Raw genomic sequence first — 24275 nt, 5'->3', positions numbered from 1 at the left:
AACGGCTAAGACCCCCCTTAAAGAGCTAAGACCTCCTTAAACAGCTAAGACCATAAGGAAGAGAAATTCCAGAAATCCTCTCTTTCTCTTTTCAGCATCCTAGCATCCACCATCACGATGCCTCCCTTTCCAATGGCAAAGCACACTGTTTAAGAAGGTTCTGACTGCCCAGATTCAAATCCTTGCTTTCCTCTTGCTAGCTGCCTGACCCAGGGCAAGAGACCCAGCTTCCATATCAGAGTGCTCTTTTGTAAAATGAGGAAATAATACTTGAATCATAAAATTATTGCAAAAAGATTTTTCAAAAAGGTAACACACTTGAAATGTTCAGCATAGTGCCTGGTACATGAAGGAAAGTCAATTGAGGCAAGAGTCTTAATGTCTTATTCGTAAAATAAAACTAATGCATCCTATTCTACTGGAGAACTGTCAAAAAGCTCTTGAGGTAAGAATATAAAAAGTCATTAACTCTTCAAATCTCAGAATCACGGACATAAACTGCATCCTTGCCCCAACCTCACCAGAGAGAAAGCTGACCTGAGTCCCGGGCACAAGCCTTCTCCTAGGGAAAGGGCACAGGAAGAAGAGAAGCACACAGTGATCTCACCCTTTGGGACTGGGTGTTTTTCCGGCTGGGGCGCGCAGCATCCCCAGGCCGACTGCAGCAATGGCCCTGCCCCGCCCTTCACTGCAGTCCTGGAAGGGCTCCCAGGGGCGGAGGGGTGGGGGTGCAGAAGATTTTCTGCAGGGCGGGGAGGGGCAGGTCTGGAGGATGCTAGCTGAGGGGAGGGCGGTGCGGCTGGAGCATCTCCACCAGCCCGGGCGGAGGCAGCGACCTCCACTGCACCATCAACCCCCACCCGTGGCGCGCGCGCTCCTTGCCCATCCTCCCGCCGCCCTGCATTGCCGCTTCGGCTCCGTCCGGGAGCGCTCGGCCCTTTCCGTCGGGTGCTCGGGCACCGAGCAGGCGGGAGCTCCGCCCCCTTTGCTCCGCCGGCGCTGCCCGCCCCCCGCCCCTCGCGCCGCGCCAGAGCACTTCCCCCGCGCTCGCGCCCGCCCGCCGCCGGAACGCGCGCGGCCGCCTATAAAAGGGGCGGGGCGCGCGCGTCGCCGCCACTACCCGCTGCGGAAGGGAACGGCGAGGAGCGGAGGCCGCCGAGCCCCGTCAGTTCCCTCAGCACCCCCGCCCCCGGCCCGACGCACCCACTGCCCTCACCCCCAGGAGCCGGTGAGAGAGGGGAGCGAACGAACTCGGGGCGGGAGCGGGGCCCGAGGGCGGCCGACCCCTGAGGGGGTAGCCGGGCAGCCCCTGAGGCGGGGCGGGGCCGGCGCGCGGACAGGTGAGCCTGGCAGGCCCCGCCGCTCTCTCAAGTATGGGGCGGGGAGCCGGGCGAGCCGGCCGCGACCGGCTGGCGGTGCGTGGGCTGCGGAGGAGCCTTGGGGCCGAGTCTGGGCGCTGGCCGCTGGAATGTCATTGACTGGGCGCAGGGGGCGGTGAGGCCGCCGAGTCCCTCCCCCCCGCACCTCACCCCACCCCCGCCCCGCAAGCCTGACTGCGGCCCCGCCCGGCCCCATCCAGCAGCCGCAGGTGGGGCCGGGGCTGTGTGGCCCCGATCGTTTCGTTTCTCCCATCTTTCTCCCATCAGAATGCTCCCCGCCCGCCCCCGACCACCGCCCCCAGTCCCTTCCCTTGGTGGGAAGCCACTTTTGCAGCTCCTTTTCCCAGCTCTCCGCCAGAAATGCCGACCCAGCCCTGGATGGAGGAAAAGCTGGGAGTAAAGGGCTCTTTGACCTTAATTTCATCCTCTGTGGCGGTTCTTTGGCCTTCTGTGGACGCCGAAGGGTCCAGGACTGGCCATCTCCGTTTCTTTCATGTAATAAACATATCTTCCTTCCCCACCTGTGATTTGCGTGTAGATAGCAGGAAAATGCGACGCTTGATTTTTATGAGACCCAAATCAAATAACTTAATAGCTTTAAGAGTTCTCCGCCCCCCCCCCCGCCCTTGCCGAGAGAGTCGAGGACAAGATATTATTTGTATAAAATTCTGCAGCCTTGCCGGTGTTGAATGACAGAGCAGCCTTTTGTTTGAAAGAGGTCCCTGCGAATTTGGTTTAAACGCTTCCCAAAGAAAATTGCTTTGAAAAGTCTCTCTGATGTACTCGGATAGAATGTATTTTAAACAAAGGGCTTGTTAAAGTTAAGGGTTGAATGTGTTTTAAATTAAAAGCTTAAATGGCTCAGAAAGCTGGGTTGAGATGGTGCAACACCTTGTCAAATCTCTTTTATATAATAGATCCTAAACTACCTAGGCCCTTTGTTCTGTCTTCCTCTTGGTATTTTAGAAGAACTTACCATGATGGCTGTCATGGAAGAAGAGAAGAGAAAGCAGATGAAATATTTTCATAATGTGTTGAGAAATGGCGTCGTCATAGCAATTGGACTTAACTAAAACAGAATGTATCAAAGATGGAAGGGTGGGGGTGTCTGCAGCCAGGAAACAGAAAATCTGAAGAACAGCAGTGGGAACACTCAGCTGTATGAAGCCATGGAGCCAAGGTTCCAGCTCATCAAACTAGTCATGTATTTTCCCTTTTGTTTGCAGCTAATGTCAGCTTTTTGAAAGGTCAGATTGAAGTCCAAGTTTTAGAAATATGCTGCAGGAAAGGCCTCTGCAGGAAATTAGCTATAAGCCTTTTTTTAGTAAGTGGGCCAGTATTACTCCCAGGGACCCTCAAAGTGTGTTAGCTGTTATTCTGGGACCTAGATGGAGAGCCGAGACTTGCAAGGTGGATTCGCTCTTTGCTGGACAGGTGTGAGGCAGGCCTGCAGTAAACCATCAGCTGGGTAACATTCTCTGATATGTTTTTGGTCTTTGGCAGAGTGTTTGTAGTAATCTAATAATTAGAGAAACCTGATATGTCACAGGCTCCGAATATGAGCTTGTCAAGCAATCTGATGAGCAGGTTTAGATGGGGAGGGCACAGTATATCTTTGGGTTCCCTGGGCTAGAATTTCCTCTGCTCTTCCTTTACCTGCCTTCTTTCTTTTGTGGGGGCTGCCGACTGCAGGTGCTGAGAAGTGGGTGTCAGGAATAGTCCACAGTCCTGGCATTGCTGAACCTGCGCTAAGGACAGTGGGCGTGAGGCCGGTCTTGTAATCTATCCTCTGTGGGCTATGCGAGGACTCTGCTAGTCATGCGCTGGGTCTGCTGCGGCCCATCAGCTGTGGTCAGAGTAGGTAGCAGAATGATGGCAAATGCTGACTCCAGGAATGCGGGGGAGGCACGCAGAGTGAGCACTTGGGACCAGTGGACCTGAACAGCTGCACTTGTACCTCCCTTCCACCTCTTTTGCATGTTCCTTTCAAAGGGGCTTTGAACAGGAAATAGTGTTTTGTGAAGGAAGTGTCCCAGTAAACTAGGCCCAGGTTAGATCTCTATAGCTTGAGTTCTTTCTCATTTCTGATGATTTCACAAAGTTATACTGTTTTATGACTGAATGGAAGGGAATACAGAAATCATCTAGTACTGGCAATCCCAGCTCATTTATCAGGATGTGGGTTGGGCAGGAGGGTATGTCTAGTGTTAAAAAGGATACTCAGTATTATTCAGGATTATTTGAAAAGTGGGGAGACTGAGACCCAGAAGAGGGTATGCCTTGGCCAAGGCAGCATCTCTGCTAATACCAGGGAACCTTGGTTCTTTCTCACGTTTTAAGTCCCTAGTGGGATTTAGAAACTCTGTAGAATGAGAAGGGTGCTGGGAGAATATCTGAAATTTGATTTGTACCCGTATTCATGTATCTTTCAGGATCTGTGTTCTTCGTTTTGAAATCACTGTGTTCAGTTTGCCCTTAGAAGCTTGTTATCTTGCTCTCCCTGCTCCCTCTTTAGACACCACATTCTTCCATCATGCTGTCATCGTTTCGTAAACGCAGAGTCCAGGTATTTGAGCAGCATGCAGGAGATGTGTTACTTTTTTGGTTTGGCCTGGCTTGCAGTGAAGACACATATGTGTCACAGAGGTTGAATGATCCTAAGAGAGGGGGGAAAAATTCCCTGCCTGCATGACCTTTCTGTTAAGCAGATTGCATAGGGTATGGGCTTTTTTTTTTTTTTTCTCTGCTGTTCCTTGAACAAAAGTCTTAGTAGATTTATTCTCAAATTTGCAAAGCTTTTTGTTTTTTTACCTTCCTCTTATTAAGGCATGAATATATTAATTTCTTACCATTCTACTGGTGTTTGCATGTAGTGTTTGCTAATTTTTTAAATTTTAATTGATGGTTACTTGGTTCTTAAGAACCAAAGGACTAAACACATTACCTTAGATATTTAGAAAAATATAATTTGAAAACATGTGAAAATAGTGTTTTTCAGTTTGACAAATATTGTAAACTTGGGTTTGTTCCCTGTTTCCATTGACTTACTTTTTTTTGCCACAGTTCTTGAAATGGAGCTTGCATTTTCTTGTTTTAAAAAAAGCTCACCATATATGTTTTCATACATGTACAGTATTTGAGTGTTTGCTAAATTGGACCTTTTTCCAAAAGAAAAATGCTTAAAATTAGTGTCTTGATATCCCATAAGCAGAACTCTAAACTCCGCAAATTTCCTGTGATTACGGGTGATAAATCCAAGGCAAGCCCTTTTATAAATCAGACTGGTTAATTAAGCAAGGTTTATAAAAATGGGCACATGATACCTTTTTCCTATTTTGAATCTCAGTAACAATATTTTGCACTTAAATACCTCTCATCTGAATTTTACAGGTTATAAAAGGTAAGTAGCAGCAAGGTAGTGTTTGAGGCATTCAGGAGTAAGTTTTCTTAACCATGTTTCTAGATTTTGATGCAGTGCAGTATGAATGAATCTTTTGCTGCTTTAAGCTGAATCCTTGCTCACCTCTGCCGAATCCTTCTAACAAGTTCAAATGAATTAACCAAGCTGAAGGCTGACGTGCAGATCTACAATCCTGATTGGAATGTGGTTTAAGCAAAAATATTTCTGGTTTTCCCATGGTTGAAATTCTTAAGTTATGTATTAGTTACCTCTCTGCTTACCCTCAGGCCTACCACTAAAATCTGTAGCTGAGCTGGTTTTGAATCAATTCACTTAATCTGAGAATCAATTAGCATCAAATTTTATGGGTGCTGGCACTAATTAATTCTTTGGTGCTTTGTTCTGGGGGAGCCCTTCCACATCCATGGATGTCGTTCTCCTGCTTTGGAAATGTGCTGGCTTTCTAAGCCAGAGAGAAAGGGCATTGTTGGTTCTGCACCTTTGGGGTCTGACTAAGCAACAAACACAAAACCAATGGATGCTTCCTCTGACCTTTTACTCTGGGTGATGTTTATGAATTTTTCTGTAGAGCCAAATGTTCTCCTCATCCTGCTAGTCCCGAAAACCCCTTTGCCCCCCCCCCACACACACAAAAAAACTACCAGTGTATCTGGTGTCCTGCCTGGGGTCTAAATTCATTCTGCAGTGCTCTGAATGCCCCTGTCCTCACGGCAAGCTCACCTGGCTAAGATGTTCAGTTCGCCAAGATGTCGGTAGTCCCCACCCTTTGTTTCCAAATAGTGACTCCTCTGGCCTTGGACACAATTGTATTCTCTTCTGAGGTTCCATAGAGAAGCTCTCCTGACTGGATTTTTCCACTCTCTGAGATCTGCGTGAAGGTGTCCTAAGTTGCTCTTTCACTGCAGGTGCCTGGTGTGCAGGGTTCAAAGTGTTGGACCTTTGGTTTGAAAGTGTATGTCTCTGCAGTCTTTTCCGTTGCTTAACAGTATCCTTCCCTCCCACTCCCTCTCCCCACTCTCCAGAGACAGACCCCTCCCCTCACACCATGGTTTTGTAGCCTCTGTGGATTAGGGTAAGGCTTTACAAAATTCCCTAGATACCAAGGACTGCCTCAAATAGCTGTCTGTGGGTGATCATCAGGAAGACAAAGATAGGAATTAATGGCCAGCTTCTTTCATAGGAATCATTTCCAGTTGATAATATGTATTAAGCTGGTGTTGGTTATGAGGAATCCTTCTCATGCATGGCTTTGGATTGAAACTAGAACTTTCTAGCCAAGATTCACATCTTTAGACACCCACTTTCTTCCCAGAGATCTAGCAGTGTTGTACGAATGCTGACAAGTCCTTTTTATTTATTACAATAGAGGACATAGTTGTAATTCCTGTGTTATCCCTGGTGCTCAATTCACATTACTTGCTGAATGATGCAGCTAACACTCTTGCTGCATTGCAGCATTTTAAAATAGCTGGTCTTCTCTAATAATTAGTTGCCAAAATCTGACCTTTTTTCCTTCAGTTACCTTAAATGGGAAGCTGTCCTTACATAGAGAATACATCCAGCCATTCATTTCCCCTTCTTCATTCTCCACAAACATAGGCCTGATTGACAAAATCAGAGTCCTTCTGGTGCTTTGAGATAAGCAGTTTCTAAGAGAGACAGTTGATCACTGTCCTGGAATTTGGCTCCTTTGCGGTTTTTAGGCAGTTAGTGGAGTCTGTAGATAGGTCTGTATGGTTGGAGATTGGTTTGTGTGTGTGTTTTAATGGCACATTTCCCAAAGTTTTCCTTTCTAACTCTCAAAAGGTGTTAATCCCATTAAGGCTGGGAACAGCTCAGAGCTTTCTCTGTGGAGTCATCTTATCAGTCAGCTGCGAATTTCTGGCTGGGGGCGGAGTCCTTGCAGTGTGTGCAGCACCCTGGCGGAGGGCAGAAAATTCCACCAACTCAGTTTTGGGCCAGAGGTCATAGTGCCTTTGAGTGGCAATAGTTTGTTATCGATACGAAATTTGTTCTGGTGTTCAATGTAGTCTGTGGAAATGACCCTCTTAGGAGCCAGAGAAACTGGAACTTGTATAGGGACAGCTCCCTGCCAAGCGAAGGGGTAGCAGGAGCTGCCGTGAACCTGTCTTTGGTGTCTGGTGTGATTACAGCAGAGGGTGAGCACGGCTGGCTTGCAGATGCCCGGCTCCCCAGAGACTTGGCAGAGCTCCCACCTCCTGACGTCAGCTGATCTACTGCAGGAAAGAAAAGTCCATTATTGCCTGCCCAGAGCACTTGGTATAGAATTGACTCGTTCTACTTCACTGGGGTGACAAAGAGGGCCTTTTAGGTTGGTTAATTTCAGCAGGGCCTCACTGGACTGTCTCCCTGGATTGGTAGGGTCAGATGGGCAAGTGGAACCCACCCAGGGGGGCTTGCTCAGGGGGACCCTTTGCAGTACTATGTTGGGCATTCTTTTATTCATTGTAAAGGGCTGCTTCCAAATGTGATCAGAGATTTCCATGACAGCTAAAGGAAGTGCAGTGAATCCTGTGATAAGGGGTGGCAGGACAAACACCATAGCTGTTGATCCAAAGACTGGGACATCTTGCAGGAATGCACACACAGTGGAGCTGTCGTCACATGCATAACTACCTGTACATTCCTTGGAAATTTTATAAGCGAGCAAAGTAGACACACGGTTTCCTACTGTTTCTCCATCTTAACTGTTTACGGAGAGATGAGAACAAAGGAAGTATATAAATTATTCTTAACCCTAATTGTTTACTAACTTTAAGAAGACTCAATCTTGAGACTTTGCTGGCAGTCCAGTGGTTAAGATTTCATGTTCCAGTGCAGGGGGTGCAGGTTTAATCCTGGATCAGGGATCTAGGATCCCACATACCTTGTGGCCAAAAAAAAAAAAAAACAAAGCATAAAACGGAAGCAATTTTGTAACAAATTCAGTAAAGACATTAAAACTGGTCCACCTTTAAAAAAAAAAAAACTTTTAAAAAAGGAAAGTCTCAATCTCAAAAAAAGTAATTTTGGTTTTTTATAAAATAATTCATATATCGTCCTTCCTTTTTCCTCCCCTCAGGTGGGGATGGAAAAGATCAGTGGTAGTAAAAGGAATTAAAAAGTAACAGCATCGACTCCGATCACGTTAGAATACCTGTTTCTAGCATATGCTGTTCAGGGAACCAGAGCATCCTGGGTCACCCTAGCTCCACCACTTGATTATTAGATGACCTTCTTTCTCCTGATCACTTAATAATGAAGTGACAGCAACTTCTTTATTTCCAAGTTCAGAGTGTAATTGACTCTCTTAATAGGTGCCAAGTTCTGTGGTCAGAGAGTAAGATAAGGTCTTTTTTTAAATAGTTCCTTCAGTTCAGTTCAGTTGCTCTGTCCTGTCCCGACTCTTTGCGACCCCATGAATCACAGCACGCCAGGCCTCCCTGTCCGTCACCAACTCCCAGAGCTTACTCAAGCTCATGTCCATTGAGTCGGTGATGCCATCCAGCCATCTCATCCTCTGTCGTTCCCTTCTCCTCCTGCCCCCAATCCCTCCCAGCATCAGGGTCTTTTCCAGTGAGTCAGCTCTTCGCATGAGGTGGCCAAAGGATTGGAGTTTCAGCTTCAGCATCAGTCCTTCCAGTGAACACCCAGGACCGATCTCCTTTAGGATGGACTGGTTGGATCTCCTTGCAGTCCAAGGGACTCTCAAGAGTCTTCTCCAACTCACTGCACTTATGGCAGAAAGTGAAGAGGAACTAAAAAGCCTCTTGATGTAGTGAAAGAGGAGAGTGAAAAAGCTGGCTTAAAGCTCAACATTCAGAAAACTAAGATCATGGCATCTGGTCCCATCACTTCATGGGAAATAGATGGGGAAACAGTGGAAACAGTGTCAGACTTAATTTTTTGGAACTCCAAAAAATAGTTCCTTAGGAACCCTAATTTCTCCAGTTCTTGTAGTTAGTCGCTCAGTCATGTCCGACTCTTTGCGACCCCGTGGGCTGCAGCCCATGGGGATTCTCCAGGCAAGAATGCTGGAGTGGGTTGCCATGCCCTCCTCCGGGGGATCTTCCCAACCCAGGGATGGAACCCAGGTCTCCAGCACTGCAGGTGTCTTCTTTACCATCTGAGCCACCAGGGAATTCCCTAGAGAACTTACCAAAACACAAGGGGAGAACAGTAATCACTTGGCAGAATGGGATGTGGTGATGCTCTAAGAGGAGGAGAGAGAGAGTGAGGGTGTCTGCTTCAGGACGGCAGAGAGGACAAGGCAGCTGTGCCTGAGGCTTGGAGGGGTTGAAAGGTATTAGATGATCCGGTTGGGAGTGGGGGAGGAGAGAACACTTGAGAGGGAACTTTCTGGTCAGGGAAGTGGCCCGCCCAGGGTTGATGAGGGAGTCAGATGTAAGATTTGCCTGAAGCAGAAAACACAGGTGAATGAGTGAAGTGTTTACATTCTAAGTAATGTGGCGGACACGATAGTGATTCTTGTCAAGATCCTTGTGGGAAGTCAGCCTTCTCCCAAAGAAGCTGATGATCTAGGGCTGCAGCGTGAGTCAGAACCACCCTGTTCTGAACAGATGTTTAGTTTGCCCAGATCACCGTTTTTGGTTTGAAGGACTCTTGAAGCCTGTTTTCAGAATAGAAACTACTGTTTCAGACACGGGCTATCCAGGATACAGAACTGTACCTTAAAAAAAATTTTTTTTTAATTAAACTTTATTTTATGTTGAGGTATAGCCAGTTAACAATGTAGTGATAGTTTCAGGTGAACAATGAAGGGACTCAGCCATACACGTGTCCATTCTCCCATCCAGGCTGCCACATTACATTGAGCAGGGTTCCCTTACCATACAGCAGGTCCTTGTTGATTATCCATTTTAAGTATAGCACAGTGTACACGTCCATCCCAAACTCCCTAACTCTCCCTTCCCCCGGCCCCTCCCACCAGCAACCAGATGCTCAAAACTGTGCCTTCTCGAACCATATTTCCTAAGGTCCCACCCTGCCAAGGTGAAGAGTGCAGCCGTCCTGGGTGTGGGCCACCCAAGCTCAGTAATTCAGGTCTGGTCATTAGGTTGACACCCCGTGGTGTAGCTTCAGTCAGCACGTTCTGGCAGTTCATTCAGTCACAGAATCTAGCTGTTAACCTGGACAATGTGGAAAATGAAACTCAGGTGGACTATTGAGCTCTCTCTTTACCTTCCCCAGTGAACTCCGGGCTGCCGCTCCAGGAGCACTCAGCAAACATTTGTTAATGACCTCTGTCTGCTAGGAATCAGGACACAACAGATACTGTGTTGCTCAGTTTTAATTATACCGTGGGAAGTATGTGCAAGTGCCATGTAAATCTACAGAGAAGTGTGATTAAATCCGAGAAGGAGAGAGGGAAGAAGTGTCAGTGCAGCTTCCTAAGGAGGCAAGATCCTGCAGTTCCTCATTTCAGTTCGTACTGACTTGAAGGGGAGTTATCTGGACAGAGGGAAGACATTCTGTCAAAGGAAGCCTGAGCAACCAGCCTGGAGTCTTTAGAGAGGATCATGTGTTTGTTTGGGAGGAGAGTATTTCTCTGTGCCAAGAGGGAGGGTGGGGAGCATGGGTGAGACCTACCAGTCAGGTGTGTTGGGCCAGGTTGGAAGGTCCAGCTAAAGTTTAAGGTGGGTTCTTTCCTCTCTGAGACAGAGCCAGGAAAGGTTTCAAAATGTGGAAATGACGTGGCAAAGAATCTGTTTCTCTTCACAGTCAAACAAATAAATAAATTGTACTTTGTGGTAGGAAAATAACAACTGGTTGCCCTGTGGAGAGGAACTTGGAAGAATGGTGGTGATAGGGCCGAAGTGCCGTCGTGTTCTTTTCCCTCAGAAGACAGGTCTCCTCACAAAAAGATAGTCCTCAGAGTTGGCTGGGTGTATGCCCATGCTTTTCTTGAAACCTCTTGAAGCTGCTTTAATCTCTCAAGAGCTGGAAACTGCTCAGAGCTCAGCAGTGCTGTTTAGCTCCCAGCTGATGAGGGCAGGGAGTGGAAGCACACAGGGGCCTCCATACCTAATCCTTGACCCGCTGATCCTTTCCTGTTGGCTGGGCGAGACGAACAGGATCACAGAAGAGCTCTCAAATGTTTCTCAGGCAGCACAATTTTTCTGTCTTGTATAAATTATGCAAAAACAACTGGAGAGACCATAAAGCTTTTTTTTTTTTTTTTTTAAACACCAAGTCACAGACTCTTCACTGTCGAATATAAAGTTAGAAGGGTCTTGGGACCATCTCACTATCACTTGGCATCTTTAGTCATCTAGGAAATTGGGCTCGGCGGGAAGGCCGCTCAGACGAGGTTACGTGTTGCAAGCATACTTGCTCATTGTTGTTAGTCTGCACCTGTTTCCTTCTGGGCGTCCTTCCTTGGTTAGAGGATAAAATGGCTTATTCCTGAGATGAGCAGGTACTGTTTTCTCCCACAAATAGGTCAGGTTTTCTTTTTGACGTTAAAGTTTGGTGAAACTCTGGAAATCCGAGTTTAAAGTTGACGTGGATTGAGTGTTGTGGGGAAGTACCACCTACTCAGTTGGCCTGAGTTTGTGGTTAACTGGAGCAGGTAAGAGTCAGGTAGGACAAATTTTTCATCTTTTTTGTTGTTGTTTTTAATATATATTTTATATATATATATAAATATATATATTTTTGTTTTTAATATATATTTTTAATTTTGTGCACCCAGAGGAAGTAAAGCCCATTTGTTGCCCAGGCTCTTGGCACCCCTATGAAGACTTGTAGGATTGATTTTTTTTTGCGGTAACTGAGAAATCCACTACTTTAGGTAAATTCTACTGGTTTTTGATGTTAAAGACTCAGTTACTTAATTTTTTTAAGGGGACTTATTGTTTTATTTTTTAACACCAAAAAAAGGCTGTTACTTTATAATCATTTCCCTTTTCTTCATTGAGTAACAGGCTGAGATGGAGAAAGATGGAAAAGCTGAGTTAAGAGTAAATGTTCTCTAATCTCCATATCATGAAATGCACAGGCCAGATGAAAGGACTGTTGAGTGAATTTCTCAGTAATTCTTTGAGCTCCAAAGTTGGTGTTTCCTTTGAATTCTCAAAACTCTAGAATTGACCGCACAGATCATAGTTCTCTCCTTCACATCTCTCGCCTGGTCTCCTTGCAGTGCTGGTGAAGTGTCCTCTGAGGGGCCCACGTGGGTAGCTGTTCTTTACAAAGCATGGAGTCTGGGCTTCACTGAGCCCAGAGAAGGGACGGCCTTCAGTTCATTTATCTGCTCAGGCTCTCGGAATTCTTTATTTCCTTCCAAGAGGCTAATTCCATTAAATCTCCATTCAGTCTATTTTGGTGTCTTGCGCTTACCTCAGGGCTTGCTGCCTTTTCAGAAAATGGACCCAAGCGGGGTCAAAGTGCTGGAGACAGCCGAGGACATCCAGGAGAGGCGGCAGCAGGTCCTCGACAGATACCACCGCTTCAAGGAGCTCTCGACCCTGAGGCGCCAGAAGCTTGAAGACTCCTACCGATTCCAGTTTTTCCAAAGAGATGCTGAGGAGCTGGAGAAATGGATTCAGGAGAAGCTTCAGATTGCCTCGGATGAGAATTATAAAGACCCAACCAACCTGCAGGTGCGTCTGAGATATGAGCTCAAATCATTGCTCAAAATTTGTACAAAGATAGGTACTGGGTTATGACCTTGAGAGATTGAGTGGCAGGGAGAATGTAGGCCAGACATCAGGAAGGACTGACTCACGATTCTGAAAAGCCCTTAGTGATTGTATCAGTGAGCATGAATGTGGAATCCTGCAGGTTCTAATTTCTCTTGTGGGGCTGCTTTGAGCTGATGGTTCTCAGTCCACTGCTTGACAACCATTGGTGATCCTTCAGTTTTTTTCAGGAAAGATGGTTGGTCTTTTGGAGTATGTGTTTTTGAGATAGGTATGCTAACTCAGTGTTGTTGCTGGTGAAAATTTATGAAACTTTTTTAAAAAAAAGACAAAGCCTATCTTCTTGTTGATTTTGGTGAGAGAGTTCTTTTTAGTAAGTGGCGCAGTGGTTGTGCCCATGGTTTTTTTACTATGCCAGAGTCATCTGAGAAGAGAAAATGATGAACGCTGGTGTAGGGGAAGGCCCTGCCCAGCTCTGCAGGTGATTAAACAGAGGTACTGAGAAATGGAATGTATCAAATCAAATCAATCAAAAGAGTATGACTTCTAAAGCTAAAAAAAAAAAGTGTCGTGTAATGAATGAATGTGAGTGGGTTAGTCAAGGATAAACACTACATGCCAAGAAAAAGCTCTCAGTATGGTTCTGTACTTCTGAGAGGTATCAGATGTACATAAAGGCTAGTTTCCTGACAGAGAAGCAAATGAGGATATTCTGTAGCATCTTGCTATCTGCCAAGTTGTGGTCAGCAGTGGCCAGGCTTCAGGGAGCAGGTGTAGATGCAGGCGGAGCTTTTGAGTAATTGAGGATGGTAGGGGGACGGGTGGGATGCTGAGTGAGGGTCCATTGTGAGAGGAAGTGGGATGCAGGAGGGGAGGAATATTAGGGGCTGTGGGGGGTGGGGAGCAGAATGACGCATGCCAAGGGGCAGGTATGGCTCACTTCATGATCCACCGGCAGGGCAAGCTGCAGAAGCATCAAGCCTTTGAAGCCGAGGTGCAGGCCAACTCAGGCGCCATCGTGAAGCTGGATGAGACCGGTAACCTGATGATCTCAGAAGGGCACTTCGCATCCGAAACCATCCGGGTGAGTTGAAGCCCTGCTGGCGTGATGGCCTGCCTCTGTCTGGTTGGTGGATGGGTGTGGTTTAATGCTTACCCATAGTGTTTGGGTTCCTGGGGAAATAAGATTTTCCTAGTTTCTTAAAGGAATTTATGAAGTACCCTAATGGAGCTCCCCAGATCCTGCCTTTGTAATACAAAGACTCCATATGCCTGTAAACAAGCATGCATGTACTCGGTGAGGAAGGTAATGTTCTCCTTATAGAAGTAACAAGGATGCAGTTAGACTGTAAAGAAGAGTGATGACTGGATAGAAGAACATATTGGTGAATTTAGGGATTAGGACACAAAGATGAGTAGGATCAATCACAGACACCATCAGGTTCTGTGTCGGGAAGCTCGCTCTCTGGATCTTGGTGCCTTGCCCCAGGAGGGTTTACTGAGGTCTGGTCAGCAAGCTTGTTAAAGGTCCGACTGTGAGGAATGACCTCACAGTGTGGTACCTGTTGGTCGGTGACCATGACTTTGTGACTGATTATGAAGCAGGAGTCCTCAGACTCTTTGTCTGACTTGTTTGGGTGCCATTCATTGGGTTTGGGTCCATAATTGGTTTTTCTCTGTTTTGTTTTGACATTTCCAATACCGAGGTATTAAGGGAAAACAAGACTCTTTAGGGTGAGGTGTGCAGGCTTAGTTTCTCATGACTGGATGCTTTCTTCTGTCTTTGATTTCTTTCTTATCTATGTGTTTTGTTCTTTATCATCCAAAGTCTCATTCCATTGAAGGACCAGCCTTTTCAGTCCTTGACGTGTCGAGGCAGTCCCAAAGACTGAGATGGAAGCTATATTCTTAAGCCCCAGCTAGGAATGTTCCTTCCTCCGCAGTTCCCTGAGTGAGATCCGCGGTGGAACATCCACAGGGACGTCATTCCCTTAGGATCTCGTCTAGTGGTTTTCAGCAGTAAATCCTCGTTGCGTCTCTTTTGCTCTCATGTACTCTGCAGTCTCATATTGAAGACTTGCAGTTAGCCTGAATATTGTTAATAATAAACTGTTAACTAGGAATGATTGTAAATAGGAAGTAAAAGTAAATTCTAAATGCCATATGACCAATCATTTAATTACTACATTCATCCTATTTGGGCAGTGTAATACATGTCTCTGCAATTAAATACAAAGACATAGGACTTCCCTAGTGGTCCAGTGGTCAAGACTGCTCTTTCACTGCAGGGGGCCACGGGTTCAGTCCTTGGTTGGGGAACTAAGGTCCTGCATGCCACATGGCACAGCCAAGAATATTAGAGATATATCTGCCCATTTCCCCACTCTTGTGTATCGTCTTTCGGTAAATGCGATCAGCCAGAGTGAATGGGGCTGCTCTGGGCTAGGGAATGTGAGATACAGATCACGTGTTTGGCTTTAGTAATCAGTCCGGGGGCAGGAGACCCAAAGCTCCCTTCAGTCCCCTCTTCCCTCTTAAGAGATCTTATTAAAGCAGCATTAGAAAGCACTAGCTACTCTTTGTTGAGAAGCTGTGAGCAGCCATTTAGGTGCAAACACTTCACCAGGATTTTTACGTCCGTTATCTCTAATCTTCATGGGAAGCTTGCGAGGGACCCGTAGCCTGGAAGGGTGGGAACAGAGGCTTAGAAGTCTGAGTGACTTGCCGAGGTTTCCACGGCCAGTAGGTGACAGAACTGGTGTTTCAGTCTACTCCTTTCTTTCTCCAGTCACAATTACTCGCTTTATTTTCCCAGCCCATGTTTCACTCCTACCTGCTTTCCTTAATTTCTCCTGACTGCCCCTCAGAGCTGCCGCTGCTTGCTCAGGCCTCTGTTGAGAAACCCACCTGAAACAGCCAGGAATTCTGCTCCACCCTGCCAACTGTCCGCGCATTTCACCAATGCACCCTGCCCACTCATGCTCTCACACGCCAGTAAGCTTCTGAAACTGGCCTTTTGTCAAACCTGTGGTGTTGACACGATGAGACACGCGGCAGTGGGAAAGCTGCTCAGTCCTGAAACAGGCCTGGCCCCGGTTCTCCCTGGAGGATGTGGTAGTAGAGATGTGAGGGACTGACACCTGACTTGTAGGGGAGGATTTTCTGGAGCCTTCTGTGGCCCCATTTTAATTTGAGTGAAGTGAGGATTTCCTGGTTGGTCCAGTGATTAAGACTTCACGCTTTCACTGCCAAGGGCATGGGTTCAGTTCCTGGTTGGGGAACTAAGATCCCACATGCCAAGCAGTGAGGCCAAGAAGTTAATGAAGAAATGCTTTTGTTTTTTCCCTGAGCAAAAGGTTCTCATAGAATCCCTATGTTCATGCTCCCAGATCACACGGTGATTCCACTTGGTAATTGGTCTGACCCGGTAACTCAGTAGCCTAGTTTGGACAGACAGTGTTAACACAGAGGATGGTGGGTGGTGTGTGAAGGACCATGTCCTAGATAACCTGTCTGTCACCGGTTTAGACTTTCACACCATACCGGACGGCATGGCGCCCCATAGTGACCGCCACCCACATTGGCTCCCACATCCGAGTAGGTGGATATGGACTTGCCGTTGGTTGCCTTTCCCCTGCTTGCCTGGGAATGCCTGTCACTTCCTTTGCAGTGGTGGACTCCAGTTTAACCATCTGCGATGAAAGTGATTGTTGTGGTGGAAGTTGAATTGTGTGAGCATTTATTTTCCTCCCACTGTTTTCTCCTTTCAAATGAACCACCCGTACTTGTTTCTGAGAGAATCCACCCACGTTGACGCGCCTGTGGCTTTTACCCTTTCAGTTGGTGGGGAGTGGCGTCTCAACTATGGGTGGACCCCAGGCTTCTCTCCTGGCGGGGGTGGGGTGTGTGTGTGTGTGTGTGTGTGTCACTCGTTCTCTGTCTGTGTGACCCAGAAACTCCCAGTATCTTGGGTAGGCATAATCAACACCCTGAGATTGGGTTAGAATGCCAGAACACATCACCTAAGCATGAATTGATGATAATCACCCCAGTTTCTGACTAGTCCTTACTAGGGCTGTGCTATAAGAACCCAAGATACTGGGAAGGGACTATTTGGACCTGTGGCTGTCACCCTTTCTTGGGATGAACTGTGCACCACATGCTGTATCTTTTCACAGAAGCACCAAAACAACTTAGGCCATGAATCCTCTTTGAGAATTGACTGTGTTTCAGGGTGCCATCTTTTTTTCCGTTGTACTAAGGTTTTCCTCTTCACTTGTGTGTCGTAATTATTTCTTTACACGTATGATGCCTCTAGGACCTCTTGTTCTTTCCTCTTTACCTCCGTGAATTCAGGACACACCCTTCAGTGATTCCTGCTGCTGTTCCTCGATGACACCTCATCTTTCCCTCCCCAAGTCTTCTGACCTAGAAATCCCACCTTTATAGTTTAACAATAAGAACTAAAAACATTACCTAAAAACTTACTGATAATATATTAATAATAATTGGTAATTATAAGATAATAGTAAGTTCTTTGGAGTAAACTAGAATGCACATACTTACAAAAGGTCAGTTGTTTGGTAGGTCAACTTTAAGACCTACCAGAACACTGTGAAGTGTATGTGTTTACATACAGTTCAGTTTACCTTTTCCCTTCAGTGTAGGCATTATCTTGAAAAAGACTTGTTCAGAGCTCTGGGAGGTGTCTAGCTGGTTGGAGCTCCGTGGAGGAGCCAGGTCCCCTAGATATGGCTCTCATCTGGGGGGTGTCGGGCTCTTTAACCTCCAGACTCGTCTGATGGAGCTGCACCGCCAGTGGGAATTGCTTCTGGAGAAGATGCGGGAGAAAGGCATCAAGCTGCTGCAGGCCCAGAAGCTGGTGCAGTACCTACGGGAGTGTGAGGACGTGATGGACTGGATCAACGACAAGGTGTGTTTGAGCAGGAGGGAAATGTCATGACCCTGACCTCCTAACTAGGAGAGGAACACACAGTAAACTGTGCGTCCCCTGAAGCGGCTGCGGCCCCTCTGCCATCCGTTTCATGGTAGGTTTTGGGAGCCACTGTGCCCGAATGTGTCTTGGTGACTCTGGCTCTGCTGTGGTCCCCAAACAGGAAGCCATTGTGACGTCTGAGGAGCTGGGCCAGGACCTGGAGCATGTGGAGGTGTTACAGAAGAAATTTGAAGAGTTTCAGACAGACATGGCTGCCCACGAAGAGAGAGTCAATGAAGTGAACCAATTCGCTGCCAAGCTGATTCAGGTAAATGGGAAAGTGCTGTGTGTTCTCATGGCAGCATTATGTTAACTGCCTTTACATTAACATTAATGTGATACAACTTCATTAATTTTTCCAGAAACTTTTGATCAGGTGCCTGATTTCTGGGTGAGCAGGTTTTGATAAAGCATTTCTGAGTCCTGTTTAGATCTCAGTAAGGCAGCAGTACTGCTCACTCCTAAATTAGAAAACGCTTTTCAACTTGTGGCTATGGGCAGGAAGGGCAGAGTTCATTTGATCTCTTTCCTCCGCCCACTTTCAGGTAGGGCTTGGTGAAGCTTTTATGGGCTGTTGAAGTTGGGCGTCAGGGTTTCTCAGACTAGGGTGTGGTGGCGAAAGCTGCAGCGGGTTGGCAGGCGTCCACCGCCACCTCAGTGCTCTTCTTGAGTCAGAGCTTCCCTGGACTCCTGGGAACTGGGGAGCCCTGTAATGAAACAAGGCTCTCCCCTGGGAGCTCTGCAGCCAGAGGGGAGTGGGACTGCCTGTCGCTGCTGCTTTATCTTCGCCCACCCTGCAGGGCTCTGGAGAGGTCCAGTACAGTGACCGCAGGAGTTTTTGCTTTAGGGAAAACTTGCTTTGGGGGGGTGGGGGTGCAAACTTTAAACCTGTAGATCCTTCTGGGTTGGCACTTGTTTCCTCTTGGCTCAGTGATGAAAGGAGAACCAGCATTTCTCAGACATAACCTCGCCTTCCACATGACAGGCGAGCTGCCCCCCTCAGGATCCTGGGCCATCCCCAGGTCTTGCCAAGGAGAGCAGGCGGGCCAAACTCCAGATCCCACAGGGGCTCCCACAGCCCAGGAGTGCTTCACCTTATCACTTTACCTGTTATTTTATTTAAACAAGACAAAATGTGGTTAGTGAGGAAGGAGACTTTGAAAGGAGTGTCTCCAGTGTGGAGTCAGGAACAGATCTGAAAGCCATGTTTCTGGGCTAGCATGCTTCTCGGTAGCCTCATGACGCCGGACACCCTGAACTGGGAGCAGATGGGCAAGCAGTCGTTCATGAGGCACCTACACAGGTACCGCTCATGGGTGTCAGCGCAGGGGCTGCTACAGATGTCCAGAACCGCTCTGGAGACACATCACATGACTCCTGGGCTCAGACAAGGGCTCTCCCCTTTTTATAGAACAAGAAATGAAGCTTCCGTGGAAGGAGCTTCCCTCCATTCCACACAAAAAGCCAGTAATTCTTCAGAACAGTCAGGTTTGCTGAGGCAGACACGTCAGGGAGCCAAGGCCAGGTGAGCAGTGACGGGGCCGCTCAGTGCAGGTCTGAGTGTCGTGTCTGCCCTTTCTGGCCCAGGAGCAGCACCCTGAGGAGGAGCTGATCAAGACGAAGCAGGACGAGGTGAACGCGGCCTGGCAGAGGCTGAAGGGCCTGGCCCTCCAGCGGCAGGGGAAGCTGTTCGGGGCAGCTGAGGTCCAGCGCTTTAACAGGTACCAAGCCGAGGGGGCTTGTGGGAATGGGATTTCTCAACTGGATGTGGTGAGGCCCATGGGGAGTCAAAGAAGGTGTCAGGCCGCCTGGGTCTCTGCCCTGTGTGGTGCCCCAGTCCCGGATGGATGACATAGCTGTAGACTAACAGTTGCCTCTGTGTTGGAGGGATGTGGATGAGACCATCAGCTGGATTAAGGAGAAGGAACAGCTAATGGCCTCTGATGATTTTGGCCGGGACCTGGCCAGCGTCCAGGCTCTGCTGCGGAAACATGAGGGTTTGGAGAGAGATCTTGCTGCCTTGGAGGACAAGGTGGGTTTGGAAGGCAGCTGATTCTGTGAGTGAGTTACTCGCCAGGGTCGGGAGAGCAGCCCTGACAAACGTGTGTCTCCAGGTCAAAGCCCTGTGTGCTGAGGCCGACCGCCTGCAGCAGTCCCACCCTCTGAGCGCCACCCAGATCCAGGTGAAGCGAGAGGAGCTGATCACCAACTGGGAGCAGATCCGCACCCTGGCCGCAGAGAGACACGCGCGTCTCAACGATTCCTACAGGTAGACGCCCTCCTCCAGGGCTCCGCAGCCTGTACCGTGAAGCTTTTGTTTTAGAGTTGAGAGGTCAGAATTGCGTGTCATTATTGCGCAAGGGCCATGCTAATCTTTTCTGTATCATTCCAATTTTAGTATATGTGCTGCTGAAGCGAGCACAAGAGTTGAGAGGTCAGAATTGATGGTCGGTTCTCTGTAACAAGGAGAACTTATTATAGCTTCATAGCTTTCCTCTAGTAAGAAGATGCAGAAGACTTTTTCTTACTATATTTGTTATATATTTCCTTGTTGTATATTAATGTATTTCTGTATTATATTTAGAGACTTAACAACTTTGTAGTGTTTGCATGTACACGCACAGTATTGATAACTTTATCAATACTTTTTTATAGCCTAGATCACTTTGTTAGAGCCAATATAAATGGAAATACCTATTAGCAATAAGTATTTAGCAATCTGAGCATCATGTAAAATCTTCTGTTAAAATTGAGTAAATCAGGGATTGAAAGGGAAAGAGTATTTCTTACTAGTAACTAGGAGTTGAACTTGGGGACAAGGAAGTTGAACATAAGGGACAAGCTCAGGGAATTACAATGATGGACAGAGCCTAAATTTTGAAGGATTGATTTCAGTCATGTTTTGCTGATCTAGATTGGAAGAGTCCTCCCTTTCCCAGGGCTAGAGTTTGTATGGCTCATTAGACTCTTGAGGACGTAGAATTTGGAGCTCTGGGGCGGCATCTTCTACCCGGGGCCTCCCCTGGAGACCTCTGCTTATGGACTTTTGGTCTTCCAGGCTTCAGCGCTTCCTTGCCGACTTCCGAGACCTCACCAGCTGGGTCACTGAGATGAAAGCCCTCATCAATGCAGATGAACTTGCCAACGATGTGGCCGGAGCCGAAGCCCTGCTGGATAGGCATCAGGAACACAAGGTAGGGTTTCCAGGATCTTCCAGAAGTAAAGCCATGAGCTTATAGTGCATGGCTGTAGCTCTGTCACTTCCAGCCCAGAGTGGCTGAAACCTTGCTCACAGGTAGCTCTCACCGTGGGGATTGGGGCTGGTTTTGCCTTTGAAGTCTTGCTTTTTCTGCTTCTAATAGATGGTTACTCTCCTGATATGTAACTCATTTTAACCATGATTCATAAAAGCAAAGGGCCAAGCTCTAGCAGGGTGGAGATGTTGCTGTTTTGCATATGTATCCTGTGCCATCTTAAAAAATCTTTAAATGCTGAACTTCATGGTTGGTTTGAGTAAATCTAAACTTCATAATCTGCTCTTTCTCCAAAAGTATGTCCATGGGAAATTAGTTTTATGAGATCTTAACAGGCTTTATACTTTAAGAAAAGGGTTTTCTGTGGCTAAGTAATTTTGGAAAACACTGTTAAGGTTTAAAAAATTATTACTATAAATCTTCTGAGGTGCTGGAAATAAAAAATATACAAAAGTCAGACAGCCCCCTCTGGACTAGCAACAGTTAGAAGCGTAATTTTTAAAGATACTAATTATCGCATGAGAAAATATAAAGTACTTGGGAATCTAACAGAAGTTGTTTAAGACATCAGTGGAGAAAACTATACAGTTTAGAGGAAAGGGGAGAAACAGAATAAAGGGATGGGCATGGATAGAATGATTGCTTGTAAAGGTACAAATTCTCCCCAAGATGTATATGTTCATTGCAGTTCCAGGCAGAAGCCCAGAGGCCTTTGTTTCTGAAATGAAACATGCTGATTTTGAAATAAATTTGGAAGGGATTTCCCTGGTGGTCCAGTGGCTAAGATAACGCACTTCCAATGCAGGGGGCCTGTGTTCAATCCCTGGTCAGGGAACTAGATCCTACGTGCCACAGCTAAGAGTACACATGCCACAATTAAGACCTGGTAGAGCCACATAAATAAATAAATGTGAAAGTAATTTAATTTGGAAAAAAAAGAAAAAACCAACTGAGACAGTTATGAAGAACAGGGGAGGGACTTTTCCTACCAGTTATTATAAAATCATAAGTTTATCTGGCACAAGAAGACCCGAAATAGACCAACGGAACAGATAATGGAGAGCTCGGGCCCTGTACATATGTGGACACTTGATGGTTTGACAGATGGCATGGAAAGCCAGTAGGAAGCAGACTCTTCTTAGTAAGCGATGCTGTCCAATTTGGTTACCTGGGCTGATACTAGCAAACCTGGCGTCATCTTTGGTTTGTTCCTCCTTCTAGATGTGATATTCCTGATTTGAATGGTTATACAAAATTCAACAACTTACTCTTTGTTACAAAGTGCTGGACATAAATTGTCCTTTTTTTCCCCCATTAGGGTGAAATTGACGCTCATGAAGATAGCTTTAAATCTGCAGACGAGTCTGGACAGGCCCTGCTTGCAGCTGGTCACTACGCCTCTGATGAAGTGAGGGAGAAGGTACGAGAGGAGAAAGGGTCTTTTACTGAAAGTCTCTGGAAGCTGTTATCCATGCTTAAATATCCAGATATTGCAGAGAAAATGCAGGAGATTCTGCCTGGAAGTTAAGGAGCAGCAAACACTTCCAGAGATTTAAAAAGAAGATGCATTGTGATTGATTAGAGAAAGTTCCATTTGTGTGGGCCACATGCAACACATGTCCTACTTAAAGGGGACTTTGCAGGGAGCTGAGTCCTGCATTAGTAGTTGGAATTGAGAGGAAACATTAAATTACATGTATGTGTATATAATTCTAAAGTTTCAAAGTATGTTCTTAAAGATGGCTGAGGCACATTAGATAATGATTTTTATGTTTTTAATACTATATAGACCAGGAAGAGACATTTTAAAGACACATTTTATTGTCGTTAACTATACAGCCTTAAAATTAAGTCTTGGGCATTGATGGATCTAGTCAGTGTATTCTGAGGAGAACCTACTCAGTTGACATCTCTTACCTAAGAGTCCCTGCTCCTCCTGTGCTGCCTCACTTTTACATAGATGCCCTTTTTCTTCCACCTGAAGTTTACTTGTCATGTCTGCCTAACATTGTATGTGATAATATAGCAACAAATTATTAATAATTCTAGGTTCGTTCTAACAGGGCCAACTCTTAGGTTTAACATGACCATGCAAACCCTCAGGATCTGTGATTTTTTTTTTTTTTTGGTGACTTGGCTGACACGTGCAAGTGAATGCTATCCTTCTTGTGCAAGTCAGAACCAAGGCCTGAAAGTTAGCAGAGGATTAAGAAATGCCGGGAGCCTCTGTATCTGACGTCCCCTCCCCTCCCCTGTCCCTACCCCGCCAGCTGACCATCCTCTCCGAGGAGCGGGCCGCGCTGCTGGAGCTCTGGGAGCTGCGACGGCAGCAGTATGAGCAGTGCATGGACCTGCAGCTCTTCTACCGCGACACGGAGCAAGTGGACAACTGGATGAGCAAGCAGGAGGTGAGTGGGGTAGGGGGCCGGCCACCTGTGCCATGCTGCTCAGCTGGCCCGTTCTGTGCAGGTTCGGTTCTGCGTCACGTGGAGGGAGGGGTTGCCGGCTTCCATGGGCCCTGCCAGCACCATTCCTGTTGCTGAGACTGAAGGGCCCTTAGGAAAGGACCTGGTTTTTCAGAGGACTGTGAGGTGTAAAGTTTTTTGTTAGATTTTCCTTTCCGTAGAACTTTGCATTTTGTTTGATCTAAATCTACTAGAGGCGACAAAAGCTGTTGAAGCAGTTTCAGTAGAGGGTAGAACGAGGGTTTCATGCTCTTGCTGGATTGGTTTTAAGCAAATCTAGAAGGACCTCTGGCTTCCAGGGGAGACCCGAGAGTTTCATGGCCATAGTCTCTCTTCCCCTCCTTTCTGTATTTTGGCCTCAGCAGCCTTTGCTTTCCAGCCCTGAGAGGGGAAGGGCATCGAACATTATGTCAACACTGTGTTTCCTTCTGTAAGGCATTCCTGTTGAATGAAGACCTGGGCGATTCCTTGGATAGTGTGGAAGCGCTTCTCAAGAAGCACGAAGACTTTGAGAAGTCCCTCAGCGCCCAGGAGGAGAAGATCACAGTAAGACCCCTTCCTGGCGTCCGTGCCGTCATATGATCCTTAGCGTCAGCGGAGGTCTCTCTTGTTCTGAGAGGCTTCCAAACAGAGTCAGAGAAGTCTCCGGGTGCTTACACTCTCACGGGGGTGATCAGCCACCTTGCTGGAGACACAGCACAGCTTCTAGAATGATGTTGTTGTCTTGTTGTAAACCTCCAGGTTGAGATTTCCTCCCTGTTAAAGTAGTTAAGAACTAAGGTAAGAGGTTTTTCCCCACTGAGCACTGATCTTGGAAGTAGGAATTGAGGACTTAGAGTGGTTACGATGCTCAGCTTCCACTGCAGGTGGTATGGATTCGATTCCTGGTCAGGGAACTAAGGTCCTGCATGCTATGTGGTTTGGCCGAAAAAAAAGAATTAGGAATTGAAAGGCTGTTAACCTGTGTCCAGCCCCGTCAAATCCTGCCCTGATGTTAACTGCAGCCAATGTCTGCAGTCCTGAGTGAAGCTAGCATTACACTTGAGCCATCTGACGAAGGACATCAAGTAAAAACTCAGAAGTTAAGGGATGAAGG

General features: G+C 46.9%; 1 protein-coding gene and 1 non-coding gene across 8 annotated transcripts in view; one reads left to right on the top strand and one right to left on the bottom strand.

Moving 5' to 3' along the window:
- The first annotated feature begins 1118 nt into the window (after window positions 1–1118).
- Window positions 1119–24275, top strand: part of SPTAN1 (spectrin alpha, non-erythrocytic 1) — a 59502-nt gene continuing 36345 nt past the window's right edge. For 6 of the 7 annotated variants that reach the window (XM_065928332.1, XM_065928331.1, XM_065928330.1 and 3 more), the window contains exons 1-12: window positions 1119–1228; window positions 12186–12425; window positions 13423–13548; window positions 17257–17397; window positions 17582–17728; window positions 19048–19181; window positions 19348–19492; window positions 19575–19729; window positions 20519–20654; window positions 22033–22134; window positions 22985–23122; window positions 23615–23725. In XM_065928332.1, coding sequence (XP_065784404.1) covers window positions 12189–12425; window positions 13423–13548; window positions 17257–17397; window positions 17582–17728; window positions 19048–19181; window positions 19348–19492; window positions 19575–19729; window positions 20519–20654; window positions 22033–22134; window positions 22985–23122; window positions 23615–23725 — 1572 coding nt within the window. In that variant the 5' untranslated portion in view covers window positions 1119–1228; window positions 12186–12188. Of the gene's footprint in view, window positions 1229–1324; window positions 1341–12185; window positions 12426–13422; window positions 13549–17256; window positions 17398–17581; window positions 17729–19047; window positions 19182–19347; window positions 19493–19574; window positions 19730–20518; window positions 20655–22032; window positions 22135–22984; window positions 23123–23614; window positions 23726–24275 lie in introns of those variants that run through there. The other variant, XM_065928327.1, reaches the window with a different exon arrangement.
- On the bottom strand, window positions 19781–19882 carry LOC136165725 (U6 spliceosomal RNA). The gene has a single exon (XR_010662722.1). It is a non-coding gene; the product is annotated as a U6 spliceosomal RNA (small nuclear RNA).

Source organism: Muntiacus reevesi, chromosome 3, assembly GCF_963930625.1.
Source record: "Muntiacus reevesi chromosome 3, mMunRee1.1, whole genome shotgun sequence".
Classification (NCBI taxonomy): Eukaryota; Metazoa; Chordata; class Mammalia; order Artiodactyla; family Cervidae; genus Muntiacus; species Muntiacus reevesi.
The sequence above is the reverse complement of the archived record's forward strand: the minus strand, read 5'-3'. Positions and strand labels throughout refer to the sequence as shown.